General features: G+C 37.3%; 1 protein-coding gene across 2 annotated transcripts in view; it reads right to left on the reverse strand.

The window, feature by feature from the left end:
* Positions 1–26040, reverse strand: part of LOC136857904 (probable ATP-dependent RNA helicase DHX34) — a 330161-nt gene that overhangs the window by 34005 nt on the left and 270116 nt on the right. For both annotated transcript variants that reach the window (XM_067136960.2, XM_067136959.2), the window contains one exon: positions 11068–11338. In XM_067136960.2, coding sequence (XP_066993061.2) covers positions 11068–11338 — 271 coding nt within the window. The remainder of the gene's footprint in view (positions 1–11067; positions 11339–26040) is intronic.

Below are 26040 nucleotides of genomic sequence, written 5' to 3' on the forward strand. Positions count from 1 at the left end.
TGATTCTTCTGAAATTATCAATATTTTGTTTCACAAGCAGAATATTCAGTATGATACATGCTGAGGAGTAGAGCAGTATTCCTGGTTCCTTAAACAATGGTCTGCAACGGTCAAATCTGTTACATTTCAATTTAATTCCGAAAATACAATTCTGTATTCAAGAAATAATGTTATAATTTGATTTGGAACAACTTCAAAGACCTAAACTAAAACTGATGACTGGATGGAAATATTTTAAGTTAGCAATTCTTCTAATATATCTTTTACAACAAGTGTTAGATGGAATACTTGCAGCAAAACAAACAGAATTTGGAGACTTCCATATCTCATTCATGCAACAATAAAATTTACATCTAAAATGGCACCTTAAAATATTATGGACAATTCCATTTGTATTTAATACAGGGTTATAATTTTTGGCAGTTTTATCATGACAGTTATTAGCCTAGAGGTGCATAAACTAAATATTCTTAAAATTCACCATTAATTTGTTTTTACTGATCCATGCTGTAATTTCTGTGGACATAGGGTTGGAGGCAGTTATAATTATGTATGTATCATCAGTATACAACACTACAGTCTCAGCTTGAATACAGTGAGAAAAATCATTCAGAAATTAAGTGAAGCATAGGCCCAAATATGCTACCATTTGGAACACTTAAGTCTATTAAGTCTATTTTTCTTTGACAGTGGATTTGAGAATGGATTAAAACAAGGAAGTGTGTTGTCACCCTTATTGTACTTAATGATGTTGGATGACATCATGAAGGCAGCAATGAAAGATTACAGTAGGAAAAAGATGAAGGTGATGTTGTTTGCAGATGAAGTGGTGATTTGGGGTGAGGATGAAGTGGAGGTTCGAGAACAGTTAGACGTAATAAATAAAAATACTGAAAAATGGAGATTGAAGATAAATGTGGAGAAGAGTAAAACAGTGGTGATGAGTAGAGGTGATAAAGAAGGAAAAGGAATTATCAAAGTGGGAGATAAGAAATTGGAAGCAGTAAAACACTTCAAATACTTCGGAAGTGTACTGGAAATTAACAGAAGAATACAACTGGGGAGTACTTTCTATCAACAGGTGAAGGACTAGTATGGAACAAGGATATACCAATGAAGGCTACAGAAGTTATGTATAAAGCTTATTATGTTCATATAACGACATATGCAGCAGAAACTTGGACAATGACTCAGAGGGATGAGAACAGAGTACAGGCAGCTGAAATGAAATTTCTGAGAAGTATGACAAAAGACGAGGAGATACAGAGTAAAAAACGAAGATATACGGGAAGAACTGGGAGTACAGATATGAAAGGACAAACTGGAGCAAAACAGATTGAAATGGTTTGGACATGTCAAACGGATGAATGAAGTAAGACTACCAAGACGAGCACTGGAAGGAGGGATGACAGGGAAGAGAGGACGAGGAAGAACAAGAATGCACAAGAGTGCAGTGGATGAACTTGGTGAAGAGTAGCATTAAAAAACGAAACATGGATTGGAACATCGAGGCGGAAGAAGGAGGGTGGAACGACAGAACAAAGTGGAGAGGAATCATATTTGCTCCCACCTGGTGTCAGCTGGAAATGGGAAAATGATGATGAGGAAAGGGCTAGGACTGAGAAGAAAGCAACTGTGACCTTAAGATACAGCCCAGCATTTGCCTAGTGTGAAAATGGGAAACCATGGAAAAATCATCTTCAAGTATGCTGATGGTTCAAACCCACTATCTCCGAAATGCAAGTTATCAGCTATGCTACCTTAACCTCGCATCTTGCTCGGTTGAGTCTATTTCCTCACCTGAGAGTGGTATCTCATTATTACCTTTACTGTTACTTTATGCTATTTCAATAAACTGGGTTTGATTACCTAGGTATAATACAAACTAGCTGTGAACAATATCTCTAACCCTAACCCAATGCATTTTATAAAATAATATTTCATGATCAACAATATCAAATGCCTTTGAGAGGTCCAGAAACAATCCCATCACAGGTTTATCATTATCAAGGACATTTAGTGTAAAATGTGATAAAACAGACAAGCTACTTCTGGCAGCTCTAAACCACACTGAGCATTATTTAACAAGTTACATTAGACAAAAATATTTCGAGAATGAATCTTTTGTGTTACATTTAGATACTTTCAAGATAATGGTAAGTATTGATATTGGTCTGTAATTATCTAGATCTTGCAAGTTTCCACTTTTAAAGAATGGGATAATGTAAGCTAGTATTAATCCAACCAACTGGTAGAAAAATTAATTGATCTGGTCAATTAACTGTTATGGCAGATAAGTGAGCTATGTGGGAATTTCATCTACACTTTTAGTAATTCTTTTTTCTATTCTTCACAGAAGTACCACATCAATACATGGGGAGCACTGCTCACTTCATCAGTGGTTAGATAAGAAGATTTTGTTTTTATAGGTTGTTCAACATTCTCAAATCTTTAATTTAGTACATTACAATAGAATTAGGCTGAGCACACATTAAATCTGCATTTGTTTCATATGGTTACGTACCACCACAGTCGTAGGTATGAATGGGCACAATTGTTGCGAGCTAGTCAGATGTGATCACTCAGTATTTGCTTTTGTCTTATGCTGTCAACATGAATAACCTATTTCTGTTGGAAAATTCTCTTCTGAGAGGCAGAAGACAGCATCGTAGAACTGAGTGGGTTAATACAATATATCTAAAAATGGGAGAATTAAGGTAATTACATCATATCCAAATTCAAACAAAATCACTTTGCGTTACCATCACAAAGGATGCGAATAATACATGGACAACAGAGAAAGCAATTGCAACACAACCATAGATAGCCTTCTCTACTATTTTGATTAAATATGACTTATACTGAAATAAAGTATATATATGACCAATAAAAAACATGTCGTAATGTTCAAAACAGCTAGGATTGTGTTCAGTTTAACTTGAATGTGTAGAAAGAGGTCAGCATAGCTTCTGCCATGGAAATTTGAGCCCTAGTAATAATGCAACACCTAACTTGTAAATGTTTGTTTGTATACATAGAGAAATATACATCACTTCAAGTGTAAATGAAAAATGTAATTACCACTTAGCAGGCATATTCATTTCTTCAGAGATTTCCTTCCATGAATTGCATTGGTAGTCACGCAAGTGATTATTTACATTCACTTTGATCCCACAAGCATTTTTGTTCATGTTGTATGTTGTTTAGTCCTCAGCCCGAAGGCTGGTTGGATCCTCAACAGTTCCGCCATCAGCTGTCATAGATGGCCTAGGCATCACTGAAGAGGCGTACTAGGGAAATGAGGAGTGAGGTAGTTTCCCATTGCTTTCCTCACCGAGCCAGAAGTTGCTATTACATATCAGTCTGCCAAGCCCACTGAAATGCATGCACCAACCGACCCTATGAGCAATATTTTCACACCATTCATAGCAGGGACTGGCTGCAGAAGGAATGGCATACTAGCATCATTCATACCTCAGTCACTTTCATTTTGTCAAAGCCAAGAATAAAGCTGAGACAGAGCAATGAAAGTAACAAGATTGCTCTAGCCCATACCAGAAGACATAGTGCACTGTAAATACTAGGTCCTGCCAGCAAAGGCATATTTTTTTTTTTGTTTTGTTCATATATTAACATTATGAACTTTTCAAACATCCATATTGCTCAGTGTTGATATGTAAAGATCCAGTAAAATTAATTAATTAATTTATTTATTTATTTGTCTTCTTTCAAGTGGCGAAGTTAGGGCACATGGCCCTCTCTTACACTCAACCACACTTACAATACTTTTCTGCAGATATATTTAGTTATAATTTAATAGAATTATATTATGCTAACTCACATGCTATCACACTCACTCACATTTATAAATGAATTAAAATATTATACTGTACATTAACCAATATGAAATAATAATACTGCTCAAACACACACATACACACACAAAATAAATGCACGTATTACACAATTATCAACTAGGTCTACATATACCAGAAAAGCACAGTTTATTACCATTCACACACTCAGCTGTACAGCACACACGTCAGTCGATCGCTTTCAATAGGTAATCTCGGCAAGATCTCTTGAATTAGCTAATGAATCACTGTCCCTTACACTGACTCGTAAGGAATTCCAAAGTCTGGAACCGGTCACAGTAAAAGAATTGTTATACGTAGATGAAGGGTGAAGAGGAATTGCAAGGGTAGATCCAGCATGCGTATTACGGTTATGAAATGAGGAGAGAAAGTAAAATTTAGAGGAAATGTACTGAGGCGAGTTGCTATGTAGGGGTCTATGTATTAATACAAGTATGTGATATTTAGGTCTTTTGTCAGGTTTTAGCCAGTGAAGTTCTTGATAGTAAAGAGTTATATGCACATCATATCTCAAGTTAAAAATGAAACTGAGGCAACAGTTGAAAGCTCGCACTGGGCGAATTGGCCATGTGGTTACGGGTGCGCAGCTGTGAGCTTATCTTCGGGAGATAGTGGGTTCAAGTCCCACTGTCGGCAGCCCTGAAGGTGGTTTTCCATGGTTTCCCATTTTCACACCAGGCAAATGCTGGAGCTGTACCTTAATTAAGGTCACGGCCACTTCCTTCTCACTTCTAGCCCTTTCATATCCCATCGTCGCCATAAGACCTGTCTGTGTCGGTGTGACGTAGAGCCACTAGCAAAAAACAAAAAAACTGAAAGCTCACTGCAGTTTCATCGTTTGTTCCTTAGTTGCATTAACAAGAATTACGTCACAGTAGTCGAGGATAGGAAGAATTAAAGTCTGTACTAGTCTTTGTTGCATGTCTAGTGGCAAGACGTCTTTGTTTCTTTTCAATGGATGAAGTGAAGCAAACACTTTCTGACATATTTTTGGTATGTTCTGTCTAATTTAGAGTTTCAGTCATAGTCACCAAGATTTCTCACTATTTTACTGTAAGGAATGATTTTATTGTTTATTAGCAGAAGTGGAGTATGGTCACTGTTAATTACACATACTAACTTTCGAGATCGACAATGATTGCTTATGTTTTTGATGGGTTTATGAGAAGCCTATTTGATCGTGCGTATTCACTTAGTTGTTTCAAGTCAGCATTCATGGTTTGCACAGCATCTGATAATTGACTTATTTTACTGTGGTTATATATTTGAAGGTCATCTGCATATAAGTGGTATCTGCATGATTTTAGTGTAGAAGAGATGTCATTGGTGTACAGTGAAAAAAGTAGTGGTCCCAAAACACTAACCTGCGGAGTGCCTTATTTCCTAGGTCTCCATTCTGAAATGCTGTCATGAGTTGTTACCTGCTGCCAATCATTATTCAAATAAGATTTAAAGTTGAGTGTTACAGAGTCGAACCAGTAAGATTCCAGTTTCCTAACTAATTTTTGTAAGTCTATTGTGTCAAAAGCACTACTGAAATCCAACAGCGTTAGAACAGGCACCTGATGTTGTTCCATACCTAGTCTGATGTCTTCTGTCACTTTAAGGAGAGCAGTTGCAGTACTGTATCCCTTCTTAAAGCCTGACTGCAAGAGGTCAAGGAGAGAATGGTCATTTAAATATTGCAAATCTTGTTCATACACAAGTTGTTCCAAAGCCTTAGAAAGAGCTGGGAAGGTAGAGATGGGGTGATAATCAAAAGGTAGTTTAGAATCAGATTTTTTAAATAACATTTGTGTGCTTCCAGAGAGATGGAAAGGTACCAGTCTTAAGACAGTAGTTGAAAATGTATGTCACAATAGGAAGAATGGCACCCATAATATTACAAATAAAATTTATAGGGATTTTATCTACGCACGTGGCTTTAGATTTAAAAGTACTTTCTTAACTTAGTTACCTGAGACAGCTTGGAAAGTAAAACGAGAGCGATTAGGTGATGAGTTGAATGATAGGTAGGCATTTACGCCTGGCTGGTTAATTGAGTTAAGGGGTATTCTATCTTCTGAAAAATATGTATCAAGCTCGTCAGGGGGAACAACTGGTTCCGTCTGTTGCTGCCGACTTTCCAAAATACCCAGTGAACGAGATGTTTTCAAAGCGTTACTTGTATTTAGTTTACCTGAAAGACAGCTGAAGTATTTATATTTCTGATTTCTTTTTTTTTTTTTTTTTTTTTTTTTGCTATTTGCTTTACGTCGCACCAACACATATATGTCTTATGGTGACAATGGGATAGGAAAGACCTAGGAATGGGAAGGAAGCGGCCGTGGCCTTAATTAAGGTCCAGCCCCAACATTTGCCTGGTGTGAAAATGGGAAACCACGGAAAACCATCTTCAGAGCTGCCGACAGTGGGGTTTGAACCCACGATCTCCTGATTACTGGATACTGGCCGCACTTAAGCGACTGCAGCTATCAAGCTCGGTTTTCTGATTTCTTAGGACTTGCTTTACTCTGTTCCTAAGAACACGGTAGTTTTCAAAATCACACTCACTGCGAGTTTTCTTGTGTTTATGGGAACATGGGTCATGGTGAGCCATCATACTTTCAACTTCGTCATTTAACCACGGGCAGGGAGGGTGACTAACTTTCACAATTTACAACTAAGCATTTTTTATTTTCCACCTTGTCGATACAAAATGTATCAAGCTCGTCAGGGGTAACAACTGGTTCCGTCTGTTGCTGCTGACTTTCCAAAATACCCAGTGTTATTCCTGTTATTTATTAAGCAAAAAGTAATAAAATTACATAATTCAACAAAATGTATCCACAAGGTGGAAAATAAAAAATACTTAGTTGTGAATCTATTAAAGTGTGATATGGACCATGAAGTTGATTTTATGTAACTTTCACAAGTCATTTGTGAGCATGCATGTCGTACAGTCCGGTAACAACAGAATTAAATCTGTCAACTTTTGAGTCAATATCATCTAGTAGTACAGTAGAATATCATTCCAGAGTAGGTTAAAAGCAACATTCATCAGGTGATCCAAATTAATATCTGTTAGATTTCTAAAGGTGGTAAACAATAAACAAGCTTCGAACTCAGTCATGTTCATTATGTCAGGAGGTTTATAGAAAACTGCGAAGAGAACTATTGCCACGCTAACAGTAATCTCAACGAACATGAACTCAGAATTCAGATCCCGGCTGAGTGCTATGAAATGACATACATAATACTTTACCTTTTTAAGTTGTTCATATAATAAAGGGTTCCACCGCCCCCTTTACTACTATTGGATCTGTCCGAGCGGACCATTTCATAGCGATCAAGTGCTACCATAAAAGATGGAATGGTAGAGGTGATTGCAAGAGACTATCTTGCTTTACTTACGTAAAATTCAATGAAGTTACCATTTGCTTATCATCAAAACTTGACTGTCACGATTTGACTGAGTCCTTGCTAACGTCTGTAGAATTGCCCTACACTGATAAAGTCTACAAGCAATTCGTGAATTTGAAAAATTGGATGTTAAATATTTAAAGTACCTCAAATTTATAACCTATAATCAACAGTGTGCTTCAGTTTGTCATTTTACGGACGAAATGAATATTAGTCATGCCTAAACTCAGCTGTTTTGAGAGTGCACTAAGATTTCATTTCCATAAGGTACAACGTGAGAAATAACTCACGTCAACAGTAACAAAATGATTTTAATGGGTATTCCAACAAATAATTATAAGACATTTAACAATTTTAACAGATTGTAAATGTATTTATACATGAGACTAACTATTGACATTGTATTTCAAATAATTAGAACAAGGTTTTAAGGTTTCAAATACAACAAATAGTTATATTGTTTTTAATAAGACGACGTAATATATAAAGCTTTATATTTAAGAGAATTTTAATAGTTTATGATGGTTAAGTTTGTTAACATTAAACAATAAGTGTAAGTTTCTAGAATAATGTTACCGGTTTTAACCTCGTTAAGAATGTTTATAGCTGAAGATGTTCAAAATTTGAACGAAACATGTCCTATATTTTTAATAATTTAGCAATAAAATAAGGATGAGATCCTAATTTTATAATTGCTTTTAATGTATTGAATAGGTGGAAATCAAAGTTTTATTGTTCTCCTTTGTTAGAGGTGAGCCAACTTTCGCTAATACACAAGACGTGTAAGTTATTATCATGAACAACTGCCCGTATTTCATCAAAGTGTGGAAAGAGAGAGAACATTCAAATGACAACATTTTAAGCACTGAGTTCTGGCAGAAAGGGTCTGCTTTACAAGAATGGCAGTGGATTTGGGGGAGGGAGGGGTAAGAATGAGTAGTGTTGAGTCCCTCGCCAGGGCCAGTACTGTATAGTAGGATTATCTTACTATCTTACAAACAGATTGACAACAATATCTTGACTTACTGGAGAAAGAGACCGCTGACAGTTACTGGCACCACAACACACACACACACAAACACTCATACACTTGAAGAAAATATTATAAAACCATTTGAAACTATTTAGAACAATGATCAAACACATGACAAACATGAATCATGAAATCCATCATCCTGCAGTTTCAGTTAGTTTATTCAGTTTGGCCACTGTGCTGATATGACTTTTGGTCTCACTTGGAAGAAGAAGAAGAACCACAATGCGAGCATCGTTTATCCAGACTTTGGTAATGCCAAAATGGTCCCTAGCTGCATTTAGTACTCCCTTTCGTGTTTTTGTGAGTGATTCTGTTATCAAACAGTCTGGTACTCTTGAGAAGTCTCTTCGCTCGCCACACATGGTCACATTCAACATAATGAGTTAACTTCACAATTATTGGCCGTTTACCATTTGCAACCACATCAGCCGCTGACCGATGAGGTCTTCCAATTCTGTGGCAGCGATCGATATTGTCCAATTTAACATCAGTATTTAAATGAAATTTAAATACGTCAGTCACTTTGGAGTACACATCTTCTTCGGAATCCTCACTCACCCCGTGAATAACAAGATGGCTGTATTGCTTGGTTTTATTAATTCTCTCTGGTACTATTTAAGTTTGATAGCAACGCTCAAGAAAGATCCTAGGAGATCTATTCATTCTCTTTGGTTCTATTTAACATCAATTTGGTTGATTCCAACCGGGATACCTCTTCTTTCAGTTCTTCCCGTTCAGATGAGATGACACTCTTGAATTCCGTGAAGTCATGGGTGAGCAAGACAAGGGACTCTGGTGGTAGGTTGGATGCAGTGGTTATGCTGGTAGTGGTAGCCTGCTGTAGCCACGTTTCAAAAGCTTTCAATGTAGCTTTGAAAGCAGCTATTCGGTGTGTAACAGAGTTCTGCTTTTTTGGTGGCATTATGCAGATATGAATTACGACACTATTATATCTAGACCAGAGGTGCTCAGCTGGGTGCCCGTTGAGGCTAGCCCACAGTGGCCGGGATGGCATGACGTAAATGCAGGCAGCTTACGTAACAAGCATACGTCACAGTGAAGTGAGAGCAAACACACTTTGCAGGTAAGGGAGGGAGCACTGACGTTCACATGTTATTACGACGCTCTCCTCAACTATTCAGCAAAATGCTGACTGGGGTGCAGCATTTAAAACAAAGCGCTATAATTGAAAAAAAAAAAAAAAAAAAAACCAACAAAAAACAACCTGACCTTTTCAAGATATTCGGATTGATTTATACTGCACTCGATGTAAACAGTCAGTTTTATTTTCTTATATTTATTCATTCAAAGAAAACTGACACATTATAATTTTTTTGTTAGAATTTACAAAGGTACAGCGTTTAACTGTATAACTTACGATTTACAATTCCTTGGATGGACATGACAGTATTTCCTTTTTAAACAAAAGTAAAATTCCTGTTATTCATTAAGCAAAAAGTAATAAAATTACATGATTCAACAAGTTTACTGCTTGATTTTGCACAATGTTGTAGTGTTGTGTGACTTTCTCTGTTCACCGAATTTCTGAAAATAGTATTTAAAATTTAATAGGTGTACACTGATAATAGCTAGCCTCTATATGGCGAGGGGGAGGAGTGAGGACATGGATATTTACTATCCAAGATTAAAGTACAACAACAATGGAAATACAGATAGATATACAGTATGCCTTCAAATAAATAACCTAACTGACGTTATTCGCAGTAAGCATATTGGATTGCTGGTGAGTTTATCAGATAATTTAAACCCAAACAACCACAAGACACAGCTTATCCAGCTTAACTCCGTATTATATTTGAAATATTTCTAAAGCACCGCTGATAATTTAATAGTGAAAATTGTAATTCCTTATGTACATTACAAAAATGTTTGAGGCTGTAGGTCTAACTCCTTTTGTATCCGGTCAAAATACATAAACTGCAATGAACGTAAATAACTTATTTCTTACAACGTAAATTGAAAATGATGTGGATTTCTGCTGTCTTTCTTTCATTATTTTCTGCCTCCACTTCAAACTCGGGTATCGCCGCAGTGATCGAGAGTGACTGGCAGAACTTCACTCAACATTCACAGCCTGTGACGTAGCCGCCACAACGTCACTGTGGTTGAACAGCATATGCTGCGCTCATCGTCTGCCAGCTCGCTCACTTACACTGCTGAGCACCCGCGGGATGGAATGCCCAGCATGAGAACCTCTGATCTAGACAATGTTCTGGTCACACTCGCGGGCTAAATAAGAGATTAATTCTGCAGTTTCTGCGGGATAAACAGAAAGCACTCACTACCCACTGCTGGCTCTGGGCGCCATGTTTTGTTTTAAATCTCAACAAGTTCGGAACGTGATCGGATGTTGTATATGAATGCCCGTATTTGCATGACTAACTCATGTGCAGTGTGCGAGCCTGCATAGCATTAATAGCGTCAGGAATGTTTGTACATATTCGCGCATGTTTGTACAACATAACCTTGTATGAATACAAATCCAATGTGTGCTTAGCCTTAAAAATCTAGAGCTAATCAGTACTTTGATTAGTGACTAGAAACTAATAGCTAGTGACCAACCTACTGTAAGAAAACTGGAGCAGAAGAAAGCTGGTTGTCAGCTGAAGTCATTTAAAACTGCAGTATATTTTACTTTCTTCCAATATAAAAATTCAGATAGTTAGCAGAGAAAAATATCCATTACAAAAGGGTCAAGGTTTCAAAATAACTAGATTTATTCTTTAAACTTACCAATTATAGGTGATGTGAGGAGTAACTCGTACCCCACCCTTTACAGGATGAAGTTCAGGTACCCAATCAGATGAAAAAGGATTTGGCTGAATTGGCAATGAATGACCACCAGAGCCAACATACATTACTTTGCGATCAGCAGCTAAAAGCCTCTTGATGGAGTAGCACACATCCAAATGCATGAACCCAGGCAACTCCACAGACAATTCATCCTCTAACTGACTCATGGTTCTTCTTACATCATCTTCTTGCTGAATACTTGGCAGAGTAACTGAACAGAAATAACATAAATAAACCATACCGTACTACCACCATATGTAAAAAGTAATACCACAAAGTAAAAATGAAAAGCTCATTAAATAAGCTCTCTTCACTAACCAGTCTACAAAAGTGATTACTAACAAACAATTTCATAAAAGGCATCTGTGTGTTTGCCTGTGTGACAGAGTGTAGAGCAAGAGGTAAAGGGAAATAAATCAAATGTCTGAGTTATATAAACTGTCATAGTACTGAAGGTGCACTCTTCTTTAGTTGATTAAAAGGAAACAATGGTGAAATCCACAGGCATGAAGGGACACAGAACATTTCATTCGGTCATAGCCTGTTGCGATGTCCTTTAAGTGTCGGCAGTGCACTAGATCTTATGGGAGCTAGCGAACGAGAGTTGTTCTGTTTCCGGTCGCTAGGAGCTCTGATAGCCGTGACCTCCTGAAAGCGTGCCCTAACGTATTACGATGTTTACTGTGATGTGTGGGTGTTCGTGAAGCAGAATTGTCAATGCTTGATAGTTTCTTTGTTTTAAAATCTGTGTTTCCTTGTACTTTTGAAGGTAAGTTAAATAATTATTGTTACAGAGTTATCCGTGGAACAGAGAGAGGTGAAAGAAGGTGTGGGCTTGAATGGGATAATCTAAAATATCAAAGATTCTTTTAAAACTTTGAAGTAAAGGTTATATTTCTTTTCAGAATCTCAAACTTAACAACATTTCACTTAGTGAAGGAAAACCAATGTATCAGGTACAATGATAATTTTGATACAAGAAATAGAAAACCCCAGAATAGGGAATTTAACAGTTTTAGGCTTCAAGCTCCAAATTTACAAGTTTACAGTGACGCCGATGTAGCGTTTAATTAGATACAAATTTCCAGAGCACTTTGCTCCAACCGTTACAAATTTATGGCCTTCCAAAGGCACCACTAGTATCACACAAAAACCAGAAAGAGTTTACAAGCTCTCCGAATTCAACGAAGGAGACTGGCTCCCAATTTCTTACAGCCTACTCAAGGCAACTTTACACAAAACCTTACAATCTCTGGCCTCTCTAGGCACAACCTACAATCTAGTACCCATACTACTGGGCCTTCGTGAAAAGGAAGAACAGGTTAATATTACTGGCCCAAACTCAAAATGGATGGAGGTGTACACTTTCGCTTCTTGAAAACTCTGTTTTAAAACCCTACTTGGGCTTGTGGGCCGATGATGCACCTCCTCTCGATGTTCAACCTCGCTCAACAATATGTTCCAAGATTTGTTAATGTCGTTGTTTCAACTTCTTCCCAAGACTGCACTATCCAGTATGCCACGTCTTTAACGTTGTTTCATTTTAACTCTTCTATCATGCTATTGACATTTTCCATTTCCTCCATCAGGGATTAAAGGAGTTTCCGCTGATATTTCCTCTTCAATGTTTCCAGCACACCTTGGTCCATTGGCTGGCGGGAGGAACATAACTTTGATGTCACCACTTCTAAGTTGCTCTTCATTTGGTTGTGATGGAGCACTGTCTAGGAGAAGAAGAGCTTTTCTAAGGAGATTGTTTGAAGCTAGAAATGTTTCTACATCTGGAACAAACTGTGTATAAAAACATTCTTTTAAGATGTCAACAGACATCCAGGCAGCCTTCTAATTCATGTAATGGACTTGAAGAGCATTAACAGAAGTGTTTTTAAATGCCCTAGGCTTCTTTGCTTTGCCAATCATAAGTAATTTTTTTTTTTTAAGTTCCCAGTAACATTACTACAGGCAATAACAGTAACTCTTTCCTTACTACACTTGTAGCCAGATGCAGACGTCTTGGCTTGGGCTTCGAGAGTTTTTGATGGCAGCATCTTAAAATTTAGCTCAGTCCCATCACAATTAAAAATCTGATCACCGGTTAATCCTACAGCAAGAATTATTTCATGAAATTCCTTTTCAAATTTAACAATCTCATCGGATTTAGCTGACAGTTTTTCTCCAAAGATATTAAGCTGCCTAATGCCGTGCTATTTTTTCCACCGATCAAGTCACCCAGCACTGGCAGTAAAATTAGGGTCTCCTTCATTAAACTCCTTCTGGAAATACACCGCCTTTTCTTGCACAATGGGGCCAGATACTGACAAGCCCTTTCCCCTCTTCTGAGTGAACCAAAGAAATAGCGCTTCACTTACTTTTCCATATTCGCATTTTTTTCATTGTTTTTCTAATTTTCAGTGCATTACTTGTTGTTCTGGTAAAGGACCACTTTTCAATTTTTCCCCCCCATTATCCTACTGTAACACGTCCAACATCATAATCTGAAGCCTCCTTCTGAAGAGTTTCCCCTTTGCCCAGTCTCTTTAACGCACTCAACTTGTCTTCCAAAGAAACAATCACTTTCTTCCGTTTACTCGCCATACTCACAGAAGATATGAAAACTATAACATCTGCACCCAACCAATACTACGCTGAACAATGATTGAGTACTCGCTGCACCTGTCTTTGAGAAAAAACGGTCCTACCGCCAGCAGTGAGGCCAATGCTTGTCTGACGGCCGCACCCTCCACACCGGGTGTCCCAGAATTTAGTCTCCACCAAAAGTTCAAATTAAGTCTACCAGAGTCAGATAACACGGAATGTCGGATATGCGAAGGTCGATTGAGCGAGACTCTACTGTAAATGAACTGGGCCTTCTTGAGTATGTTAAGCAACTGAAAAGCAGAATTTTACGACTCACTGTCCCAACCCTCATCATTCTCCACAATGTCTTCAAAAATCCATCTTAAGCCTTAAGTATTGAATAGGTGGAATAAAATATTTTATACCTAATTATACTTGTGATCTCAGTTCAATATGGAACCAAAAATGAAATTCATAACCTTTGATTAAGCCTGCTCCTGAAGAGCATAAAGAAGCGATGTTGTCAAGAAGAACTGTTTGTTTCTGAAGTGGAAGATTAACAGTGGAGCCTATTTTCATTATGACACACAATATGGCATTAGAAGTATGACAAGGCAGGGATAATTACATCTATGGATTTAGAAAAGGTCTATATGATAATGGGAACAAAGCAAAAACGTGGGGAAAACCTGGTCCAGAAAAGTATACAAAAAAGAAACATTAAAATTGGATTGAAACACTATAACTATTTATAACTGTGGTAGATAATGATAGCATAAAAGGGATATGGAGGAACAAAAATAAGCATATGCTGTTTGCTGATGACACTGTGATTTGATGAAAGGAAAAATACAAGAACACTTTGATGAAATAAATAGGAAGATTGACAGTGGGGGAATGAAAGTAAAGGGAAAACAAGGCAATAGGGTACATGCATAATTTTCAAAAATGTTTTATTTGGAAAAGTAAACCAATGAAACAGTTCAGAAACATATTACATTGTGATAAGTTGCTTTGAATTCTATCATTAAAAAAATATTTAAATGTCTCCTTCTGCAAGGCGAGTAAAATGTCATGTGACGTAGGCGGCGGGCTGTGACGTCACCATCCAGTACAGCCTGAAGCTCTAGCAGCCATTTTGCATCAGCTATTACTAAAAGCCGATTGTTTATTATTCGCAATCACGGATCAAAAGCAAATTGGTGAGGCATCTTTTAACACTCCACTGGTCACGCAGAGCACAATAGTGATCCAGCCGTTTAGTTTTTTTTGCTCCTATTTTTTTGTATGATTGTTGACCTTGAGCATCTGTGTACCTTCCTCGTGCCCCATCCCCTCTCTGATAATTCAGTAGTCTGCTAACCTTGACTGATAGTTATTGCGTGATAGAACAATTTATTCTTGTGGATCACAACTGTGATCCGTGCGACCACTAGCGTGACTTCTTTTGACTTCGTTTGTTTTCTTATTACGGTGTCTAATCTCAGTTGATGTGCATATATCTACTCCGTTTTACGAGTTTATATTAATTATTGGTATATAAGTACAAAATGGATGACTATGAGAATATAAATCGAAGGCTGAATGAACCAAACAGTGAGGTACCTCAAAAACATTATGGAGGGAGTAAATGAGACAAATCACAATGTACCGGGCGAGTTGGCCGTGCGCGTAGAGGCGCGCGGCTGTGAGCTTGCATCCGGGAGATAGTAGGTTCGAATCCCACTATCGGCAGCCCTGAAGATGGTTTTCCGTGGTTTCCCATTTTCACACCAGGCAAATGCTGGGGCTGTACCTTAATTAAGGCCACGGCCGCTTCCTTCCAACTCCTAGGCCTTTCCTATCCCATCGTCGCCATAAGACCTATCTGTGTCGGTGCGACGTAAAGCCCCTAGCAAAAAAAAAAAAAAAAAAAAAAAAAAAATGTCCAGTAATTTTTCTGGTATTTTTTATAAATGCATGCATAATTATATGATAATGTACAGAAAATAAAGTTCATTTCACAATGCATAATCATATTTATTGAATAAATACTATAAAATAGCCATATATTACAAAGAAAAATGGATCACAATTGTGATCCGCGCGACCACTGACGTGACTTTTCTTCGCGCGACCACCGGAGTGTTAAATATGTGCAATGTATTGTAACTCATAGTATTAGAATAACAAGGAACATGAATAGAAATCACATAACTCAATTTAACAATTTATTTCTAGACTGGTTCCCATATTAGAAAATACATTAAATTTTCAGGCTTTTACCATTACCAAAGAAGCAAGTCTTCAGCACTAACATAAAAATATGGCTAGCGTTGTAGTACTATAGTTCTATAACCTATCATTTCTGAAGAATATACATTGATTAAATATCTCTAGTTCATTTCTCTAGTTTTTCATAAGCTGAGCAAATCAAACAAGAACAGTGTCTTGGTGACAATTTAATCACTCAATATATGAATCTCTCATTTATCTTTGTTTTATTGATCTGTCATATATAATCTAAAACTTAGGCAAAGTTTGGAAAATATTTTAAAATACCAACATCACTATTATTTGCAGTAATGTATTTTCACCCCAGCATACGCAACTGAGTTATTTATTTCATGAATATTATTTTAATTATTGCATTTTTTGGACATATATACCGTTTGCCAAATTTTAGACTCCTAAAACAGCTTTTTGATTTAGTTGGAATAGTAAAACAAAAAACACTTGGTTTAAATAAATACAAATGGATTTGGATGAACTGAAAATTACTATAGAGCAAACTGAAAATAGAGAAGAGAAGAAGATCCTAAACAACAAATATACAAAAAACATAAGCAGTATGTTCCATCAGCAGAAGAAAGAGCTGCAAGATCATCTAGAATAAAGAAGTTTTGGGAAAGGAATAAATTATCAAGTTTCAAAAAATGAACTTATTTTTTGATGTACTTATTTTTTGAAGATTTTATTGTATAAGGTTGATTTTGGTGCTCCAATGTGGGCATAAACAGTGTAAATAAATAAAATTTGAGCATAGTTAACTTATAAGACTGAGACTATCCCAAATGACAAGCACTGGGTTTGCAGAGATAAACATTTGCTTTTCTAAATTCATGTTCCTTTTCATGACGTCTATACTTTTTGTTATAATATATTTAGTTGCAAAGCAAAGTGAAGCAGAGCAAAGCAAAGCAAAGCAAAGCAAAGCAAAGCAAAGCAAAGCAAAGCAAAGCAAAGCAAAGCAAAGCAAAGCAAAGCAAAGCAAAGCAAAGCAAAGCAAAGCAAAACAAGTAATCCAAACCAAATCCTGTGGTGCAACAGTCCCGAAGGGCCTTGGCCTACCAAGTGACCACTGTTCAGCCCATACGCCTACAGAGTATGAGGTGTCATATGGTCAGCACGACGAATCCTCTCGTCTGTTATTTTTGGCTTTTTAGACTGGGGCTACTATCTCACCACCAGAGAGCTCCTCAAATGTAATCACGTAGACTGACTGGACTTCGAATCAGCCTTCAGATCCAGGTAAAAGTTCCTGACCTGGCCGGGAATCGAACAGGGAGCCTCCGGGTAAGAGGCAGGCACGCTACCCCTATATTGCGGGGCCGGCTAGTAAATAACTGTCACATGTCAAGATAAATAAATTGGTATAATTAGAAGAACCAATTTGGTTCATAAACACCGGTTTAATAATTTGACATGGATCACACAAAACTTGGGTTAGGTTTGGAGAATACTTTAATAATCAGCATTAACTTATCATTACTTTCATATTCCAAGATGTAAATGAAGCATTTAATTAAAGCATCATAGATTCAATTTAAAGTTTTACCACTAGAATAGCAGACATGGCAAGTTGATTAAAAGTTCAAACAAATTCAACTTTCATTAAAACGATCTTCACAGCAATAAACTGTAGATTTCTCTGATATATCACCGGCATTTCTCTGGCTCGCCAAAATCTATTTCTTCCTAGTTACACAGTCCTTTGGAACATTAATACATAATTTTTGCGGTGGTATGCAATTGTACATTGGAACTATGCACCATTTATAAACTCTTCTGCCTCACTGTCTGCTCAAGATTTACTTTTAAGTCCAAAAAAATAACACTCTGATTATTACACTTATTGAATTTAACGTTACCAGAAACTAACATAAAAGAGAAATATGTGAACTGTGGCCTGTTTCTCAAAGCACACTAACTGTTATTTTGTCTGTTAATACAGTCAACCTGAACGATGACGTAAGACCAATGAGATCGCGTAATTACATCACGTGACATTTTTGTACTTCAATTTGGATTTTTATCATATTATTTATCATATTATTTTTATAATCTGACCACATTTTAAAAATTCTGCATGGAATTTTTAATCAGGTTAGCACACTGTTAATTAAAACCCCAGACTATGCATGTTCCCTATAGTGATGGATTACAAGAAGAGAAAAAAACTAAAAAAAGCAATAAAAACAATTGTAGTTGATAACAACAGTAAATACTTAAGAAGTGAGTTAAATATTGTATATGGTGATCAACAGGCAGACACAGTATGGGAATGGTTTCTATTCCAGGGAACAGAATTTGCTACTGAATGAAGGTATACCAAGGAAGGCTAAAGAAATAATGTATCAGGCATATTACATACATATTATAACAAATGGAGCTGAGACCTGGCAAAGAAGAATAAAAAGCAAATACAAGTAAATAAAAATTAAATCCTGAGAAATATACTTCAGAGGATAAGGAAAGTGAGAAATGAAGAAAGAATGGAAAAATGAGTGATAAAATGGAGAGAAATAAGATGGAGATGGGTTGGACATTTACAATATAGCATAAATATATTATGCCAAAAGACAGGACAGAATTACAAACAATAGGCAAGATATATTCAAGCTCTTTAATAGGCTTTTTCAATCATGAAATTACCAGCATTTCATTCCAGCCACCAATGTCTTGGAAAGGTGTGCCAATCCAACTGAACTGCCACACTGCAGCAAAATGCTGGTAATTTTCATGATTGAAAAAGCCTAAAGAGCTTAAATATTTAAACATTTGCAATAGATTAAATTTAATTATGGTTTCCTTCAACAAACTTAATTTTTGATGAAAAGGGAAGAAAGGTTGGGAAGACTAAGATTATGATGAACGGATGTGGTTAAGAACGTCATAATGACTATGGGATTTGAATTGGAATATGGTGATGAGCAAGACAGGTTTTATGTCGACAGTGGGTTAGGATGGGCTAGGATTGGGAAGGTATAGCCCCAGCACTTGCCAGGTGTGAAAATAGGTAATCACAGTAAACCATCTTCAGGGATGCGAACAGTGGGTTTCAAATCCACCATCACCGGGTGAGTTGGCCATGCGCGCAGCTGTGAGCTCGCATCCGGGAGATAGTGAGTTCGAATCCCACTGTCGGCAGCCCTGAAGATGGTTTTCTGTGGTTTCCCATTTTCACACCAGGCAAATGCTGGGACTGTACCTTAATTGAGGCCATGGCCGCTTCCTTCCGGTAGAGAAATCATATTTACTTTGGTCCATTTAAATCTGAATGAGGAGATAGAGTTTTTTATTATTTTAGATGGTAAAAGCATATATTAATCTCATTTACTGCATAATCTCCACTCAACTTTTCATGCTCAGCTGCTTGTAACATAATTACAAGTCAAAGCTTTCCAGTTTGCATGCTTAAACAGATTTTTAAAATACATATTGTAGTGAATGGAACTCTTTCCTCAAAATATGTATTTTACTATTCACCATTTCACGAAAACATTGCATAATATGAATGTAGAGCAGAGCCTAGGTTTGCATGCATGAAATTTTGGGTGTTTGAGAGGCCATGATGTAGGGTAATAATTTAATTAACATTTATGACTGAAGATAGAAATTTTGGCTGGTTATAGATTTTGAGGCAGAGGAGTTTGAAATTTCCACCCTGAATAAACCTAAATATTAAAAAAAAAAAATTTATTATCATATCAGAAATATCATTTACACAGTTCAATTATGCATGCTAAACTACATAACTAACTATAACACAGATAAAAATCAAAGCACTTCATACCAATCTCAACCAGAACCTAGCAACATCAAGTGCATTCCGTGTGGCATGAAAAAGATCATCTTCAGTGCAGGAAGATGGACACAATGAACACTGGAGCATATGCTGCATTGTTTGTTCTTCGCCACAGTCATATTTGATGTTGCTAGCATCGATATAGCCCCATCTTGCTATGTTGACTTTTGATCTGCCCACTCCTGTCCTCAGTCTGTTCAAGGACTTCCAGACAGACCAGTCTTCATGACAACTAGGTGGCAAACGTTCTGCAACTGTCATCCGCCCTGGGATCACAGGGACCTTGGCTTTCCAAATCTGTACTCTTGCAGTGTCAGGTGATCCAGTTAGTTCCTCACACATTTGTGGAAACTTTTTTTTTTACTTCAGTCTCTGGGCTGGAGGTGTATGACCACGCAAGGAATGAGTACTTTGTTGCTTAACTCTAGTCCTCTCCTTGTATGCAGCTACAGTACTTTCCTTTGAATACAAGGTGGAGCAATCCCTGCAAGACAACAGAGTTAGTCAACTGGAGTAGACTTTAAGCAGGCAGTCACTAGCCTGCATGTCTCGATGAGGGCCACATCCACCTGTCTGGGATGGGATAATGAATGCCAAACGGGACACACACATTCCCCAACGGAATAACAAAGTGCCATTGCAGATGTACGGAGAGTTTGCGGTTGACTACCCTCTGTGAACCAGCCAATTTATGAAATGCGAAAGTTCTGTCAAGGGTTACGCACAGATATTTTGGAGTGCCACAGTTCTGTAATTTGACATCAGATCACATTATTTCGAGTTCACGATGACCTTCCTTGTGCTTCAGGTGGAAATCACACACCTGAGTTTTCATAGGGTAAGATTTTAACTGGTTTTCACTATAATAGCTGGACAGGCTTTCAAGGGCATTAGACAGATTTGTTTCAACGGTTTAAAATCTGTGCTCTGCATGGCCAGGGAAAGGTCATCAGCATACAGGAAGCTTCTGGTGTTTAAAAATACTACCTGATCATTCGGGTAAATACTGACAGGTAACAGAGCCAATACACTTCCTTGCTGTAGGCTATTTTTCTGTATACTCCAACGGCTACGTTGTCTTTGGAAGTCGACAAAAACCTTCGGTTCTGGAGAAGTGTAGCGATGAGTTTAGTTAAACCATTATCGTTTGTCAGATTGTAGAGCTTGTCTAGAAGAATTTGATGGTTGACAGCATCATTTATTGCTAAGAGATCCACACCAGAAACATCAACAGACGAGGCCTTTTCAGGGCCACAGTTAACAATTATCTCTGTTAATATAGAAGGCATATCGTTAGCTGAAGAGGAGCTACCATTAAGATCTATGTAGCCAACACAAATGCCATATCCTGTGCATGTAGGAAACACACCGAAGCATTGATATGCGCCGACCAAAGCTGAATGAAATGCAACGTGCTACTGAGAGACCCGACAGTATGTACAGAAGTGCTATCTTTGTCAGACCAGATGTCCAGATAATTTCCACTGCTTTTAAAAAGAGATGCATGAAAGTGTATGTTTAATTTCATTCTGAAGAAAATTATATTATCACTCCAGAGGCCTCTGTGGCAAACATTCCAGTTTTCTTCTTCAAACAGCGTCACCTAATCTAACCATATATGTATGATGAAAACATATTTCAAGCGCACATGGAGAAATGATAACCTGCTCGTTACAAATTTACATGGGAACAGCCTTTCCGAAATTTAACTAGACACGAGAAAATATAAACTATCCTCTGAATCAGCGATGTGTTCCATTCTTACTTAATTTCAGTACTGAATATAACATAAAAAATTAAGCGATCGTAAATTCAACCTTTATTTTTAACGAGTCAACAACTGCTATTGGCTATGTTATTTATGCATTTATTACGAAAACGAGTTATCCTCTTTCATTTTGAATTTTCTTTTAGAGAACAGCAGTCGACGGAAATTACTAATTGACTCCGACATCGCCTTCGAATGTCGACAAGAGAACTCGCAGTGTACACAGCGAGAAGATGATACCGTACCGAAGATGACCGATCATATTTTGTGGCAAATGTTTCAGTTTTCTTATTCAAACAGCGTCACCTAACCTAACTTAACCATACTATATGCATAATGAAAACATACTCCAAGTGCCAGTACGGAAATGATAACATTCTTGCTATAAATTTACATGGGCTCCAAAATTTAACCAGACATGAGAAAATATGAACGAACTTCTGAAATCAGTGATGCGCTCTGCCATATCTTGAGGTATATCACATTCTTACTTGATTTCCGTGTTGAGTATTAAGATTAAGTGTTCGTTTACTTAGCCTTTATTTCTAATGAGTTAACAACGGCTATCGACCATGTTATTAACGTATTTGTTATGAAAACTTCTCTTCTTTCATTTCTAATTTTCTTTACGGAACAGCAGTTGACGGGTATTACTAATAGACTCTGACATTGCATTTGAATATCGACGAGAGAGCGTGCAAGTGCGCAAAGTGAGAAAAGTAACATTTTGTGGCAATTACTTGAGTTTTCTTATTCAAACAGCATCACCTAACCTAATGAAACTCCGTATGTACCAAGAAAACATATATCAAGCGCTAGTAGAAAAGTGATAACCTTCTCGCTAAAAATTTAGATGGGAATACCCTTACCGAAATGTAGCTAGACACGAGAAAATATAATCTAACCTCAGAAATCAGTGATGTGCTCTACCATATCTTGAGGTGTATCACATTCTTACTAAATTTCAGTGTAAAGTATTAAGATTAAGCGATCGTTTAATTAGCCTTTATTTCTAATGAGTTAACAACTGCTATCAACCACGTTATTTATGTATTTATAATGAAAACATGTTCTCTTTCATAACTAATTTTCTTTATAGAACAGCAGTTGTGAGAGAGCTCGTAAGTGCACATAGTGAGAAAACAATACCGAAGGTCACATTTTGTGGCAAACGCTTCAGTTTTCTTGTTCAAACAGTGTCCTCTAACCTAACTTAACCGTATATGTAGGCCTACCATGAAAATATATATCAAGCTCAAGTAGAGAAATGATAACCTTCTTGCTATAAATTTACATGATAATAGCCTTTACGAAATTTAACCAGATGCAAGAAAATATAAAACTAACCCTCTGCCATATCTTGAGGTGTATCCCATTCTTACTTAATTGCAGTATTTAACTAGGACAAATAGAAATGCATAGTGTGACGACTTCTGCTGACTGATATGTTCCTACACTACGCGGCGCTGGTGTATATATATAGTGATCAGCTGTTCCCGAACATATGATTCTAAATGAGATCTGATGCGACTTAATTAGGAATTTGTTGTTTAAATAGATGATTTAAAACTGTGTGTTCATTATTGTGATGTTTCGCATTCTGTTTACTGACCAATGACTGTGTTCATGTGCGATCTGTGTTTCGTTCAAATTAAGATGTACTGTTCCTTGTTTTGAAAGTAATATGTGAAAAATATGTAGGAAATATTTTACATTTAGTAATGATTTAATGACATTACTCCTGAAATTGGTTCATCACATCTTAACGAATATCTCGAATGTACTATAATCTATCAGCTTCATTGTCTGTATTGATAATTTAAGCACACAAGTATGAAGGATGAGTTTTCCACCTAATCAATACTTTATTTTACAAAATGTTTATAAATGTAAATAATGTTAAATGTAAATAATTCTAAAAATTTGTAAAATAAAAGATTCATTAGGTGGAAAACTGATCCTTCATACTTGTGTATCCCGAACGTGTTGACTATAGACCTAAGTGATCTTTCAGTCATTAATTTACACGAAATCAAACTCAGTTGCAATTATCAATTACTGTATAACCTTAAAAACACTTGTTCAACTGTTAGTGTACATAGTCTTACCATAAATACTGTCCCAAACATTTAAGTAAATTGACACAAAATAGTTAGAGATATTTTAATATCCTAATAACAAGTGTTACATAGACGCATTATGAACCATAACCACAAATAATTATTCAAAATGGCCACCATTTGCACGCACATAGGCCTTAAGTCTTTGTGGTCACTCATCAATGGCATTACGTAACACATCAACCGGAAATTCTGCAACTGCCTTCCGAAGAGACTGTTTTAAGCTTTCAATATTGGAATGTCTTTTCTTGCAAGCCATCTCCTGAAGCTTGGACCACAATTTGTAGTCCAAAGGGTTTAAATCTGGACTTGCAGACGGCCAATCTGAAGTGGAAATGAAATCAGGAACATTTGCCTCCAAACACTGCTGGGATGCCCGTGCCTTGTGCACTGGGGCTGAGTCCTGCTGGAAGCTCCAGTTCCATCCATGGAAGAGGGTGTTGTTGAGATTCTTGACCAGTCCCTCAAGCACTGTCTCCTGGTACACTTTAGCTGAAGTTTTGACTCTCTTTTCATAGAAATGGAGCTCCGTTGTGCCCTCGAAGCTCACACCCCACCACACCATAACTGATGAGGGATGATGACCCCTCTGGATCCTTGGAGCCTTTTCACCAGCTTCTGTAGAGGAATGGGCATATACCCTCTCGTTTTGGGCGTTGAAAGTCTCCTCGACAATGAAAATCTTTTCATCCGTAAACAGGATTCGACAATGACCATTAGCCGCGTAACGCTTAAGTAAGTGCTTTGATTTTAGGACCCTCTGGCGCTTCAGTTCATTTGTCAGGAGATGTCCTTTGTGTCGTTTGTAAGCATGGAGTCCCAGGTCAATGCTTAACGTGCGAGACATAGACATTTTTGATATCTGTAACTCATGAGCCATCACTGACTGTCTCCTTACGGGATTTCGTCACACACGAGCCACCACTGCTTTGATGAGTTCTGGCGTTCGTACTGTGCGTGGTCTTCCTTGCCGCGGGCGATCTCTCACAGTTCCAACCTCAACAAATCGATTTATAGTGCGGTAAACAAATTTCTTACTAATTTTCAGCTTCTGGAGGGTTTTGAAAATCTCCCCTGGTGATTGCCCTACCTTGTGTAACGCTATCTAGGCCACACGATTCTTATACTCCCTTCATTCCATCTTGAAACTTCAAACTGACAACTGTACACTTCTGCAGCTCAACCAACAATGACTCACGCCTCACGATACCGGTTTTGTAGCCGCTCCCTCATTCGGGCGGAAGTACAGCCACCCTCAAAAGTTGGGACAGTATTTATGGTAAGACTGGGTACATGCTAAATACGTAATATAAGCATATTAAAACTCTGCAAGCATCCACATGATTGTTATGTACTGGTACGCCATACACATTTAATTCTTACATAGATTCTTAATTTATATGTTAACATGCTTAGCTTAATGAATCTTACCAGCACTTCACCCCATTAGTCAGTTAACAGGACACCTTGGACATTTTCTAGGTATGTTTTGCGGTCGTTCAAGCTTACATTTCTTTCCTTATTTCTTTTATTCGGAAATAAAATCGGCATCTTATGTAAGGAAAATTAATTTTGGTACCAAGTCCTGAGCATGTTCAGTACAGCACCCAAGTCCATGAGAAACAGTAATTGGAGGAAAACTATCCAGGCATTCTTGAAATATTTTTTGCCATAATGCTTCTTGTACACTAAGATATTTTACAACAACTTCCTCTACATGAGAAAAATAATAATTCGTTCGATGAGTAAATGAGATAGTTGGATGAGTTACTATATTCTTGTAGACTTGTTAAGGCTGAAAACAGACTGATTTTTGCCTCCTCTGTATTGTTTTGCAGAGAACCAATAGGCCTACATGCTCTACAGCCCGTCAGTTTGCTTGCGTGTTTAACAATGTAGCCACAGAAGTGATGAATAACATTCATTTTGAACTGGTGAAAGGAGGTACTTGTTCATCTTACCAACTTGATAATGATGGCTGATCAAAGGTACCTAAGTTTGCTGTAAATTTTTTCCTGAGCTGTATATATGGTTTTGGCATTCTCTTTGACAACAACTTTTGCCATGACTCTGACTGGAAAATGATGTTAAGGGTACTATCAGTTAAAATCAGATTGTGACATGGGATAGCCTTCGACCACTTCAAATGCTGGTATTCATTCGAATGTTTATCCTAACCCGACTTGCAACCCAGGACATAGCAAGTTGTAGGCATATTCACATGTGGTAGTAAATTGAAGCAAATGCCAAAGCATACGTTGACGCAAGTGTGATGAATGGATATAACTAGAAAATAATATTCTCTCACCCATGGGTACATAATGCAAGTATCGAGCTCGAATTATTACTATTCTACGATTATGATGATTATTATTATTGTA

Source organism: Anabrus simplex, chromosome 1, assembly GCF_040414725.1.
Source record: "Anabrus simplex isolate iqAnaSimp1 chromosome 1, ASM4041472v1, whole genome shotgun sequence".
Lineage (NCBI taxonomy): Eukaryota > Metazoa > Arthropoda > Insecta > Orthoptera > Tettigoniidae > Anabrus > Anabrus simplex.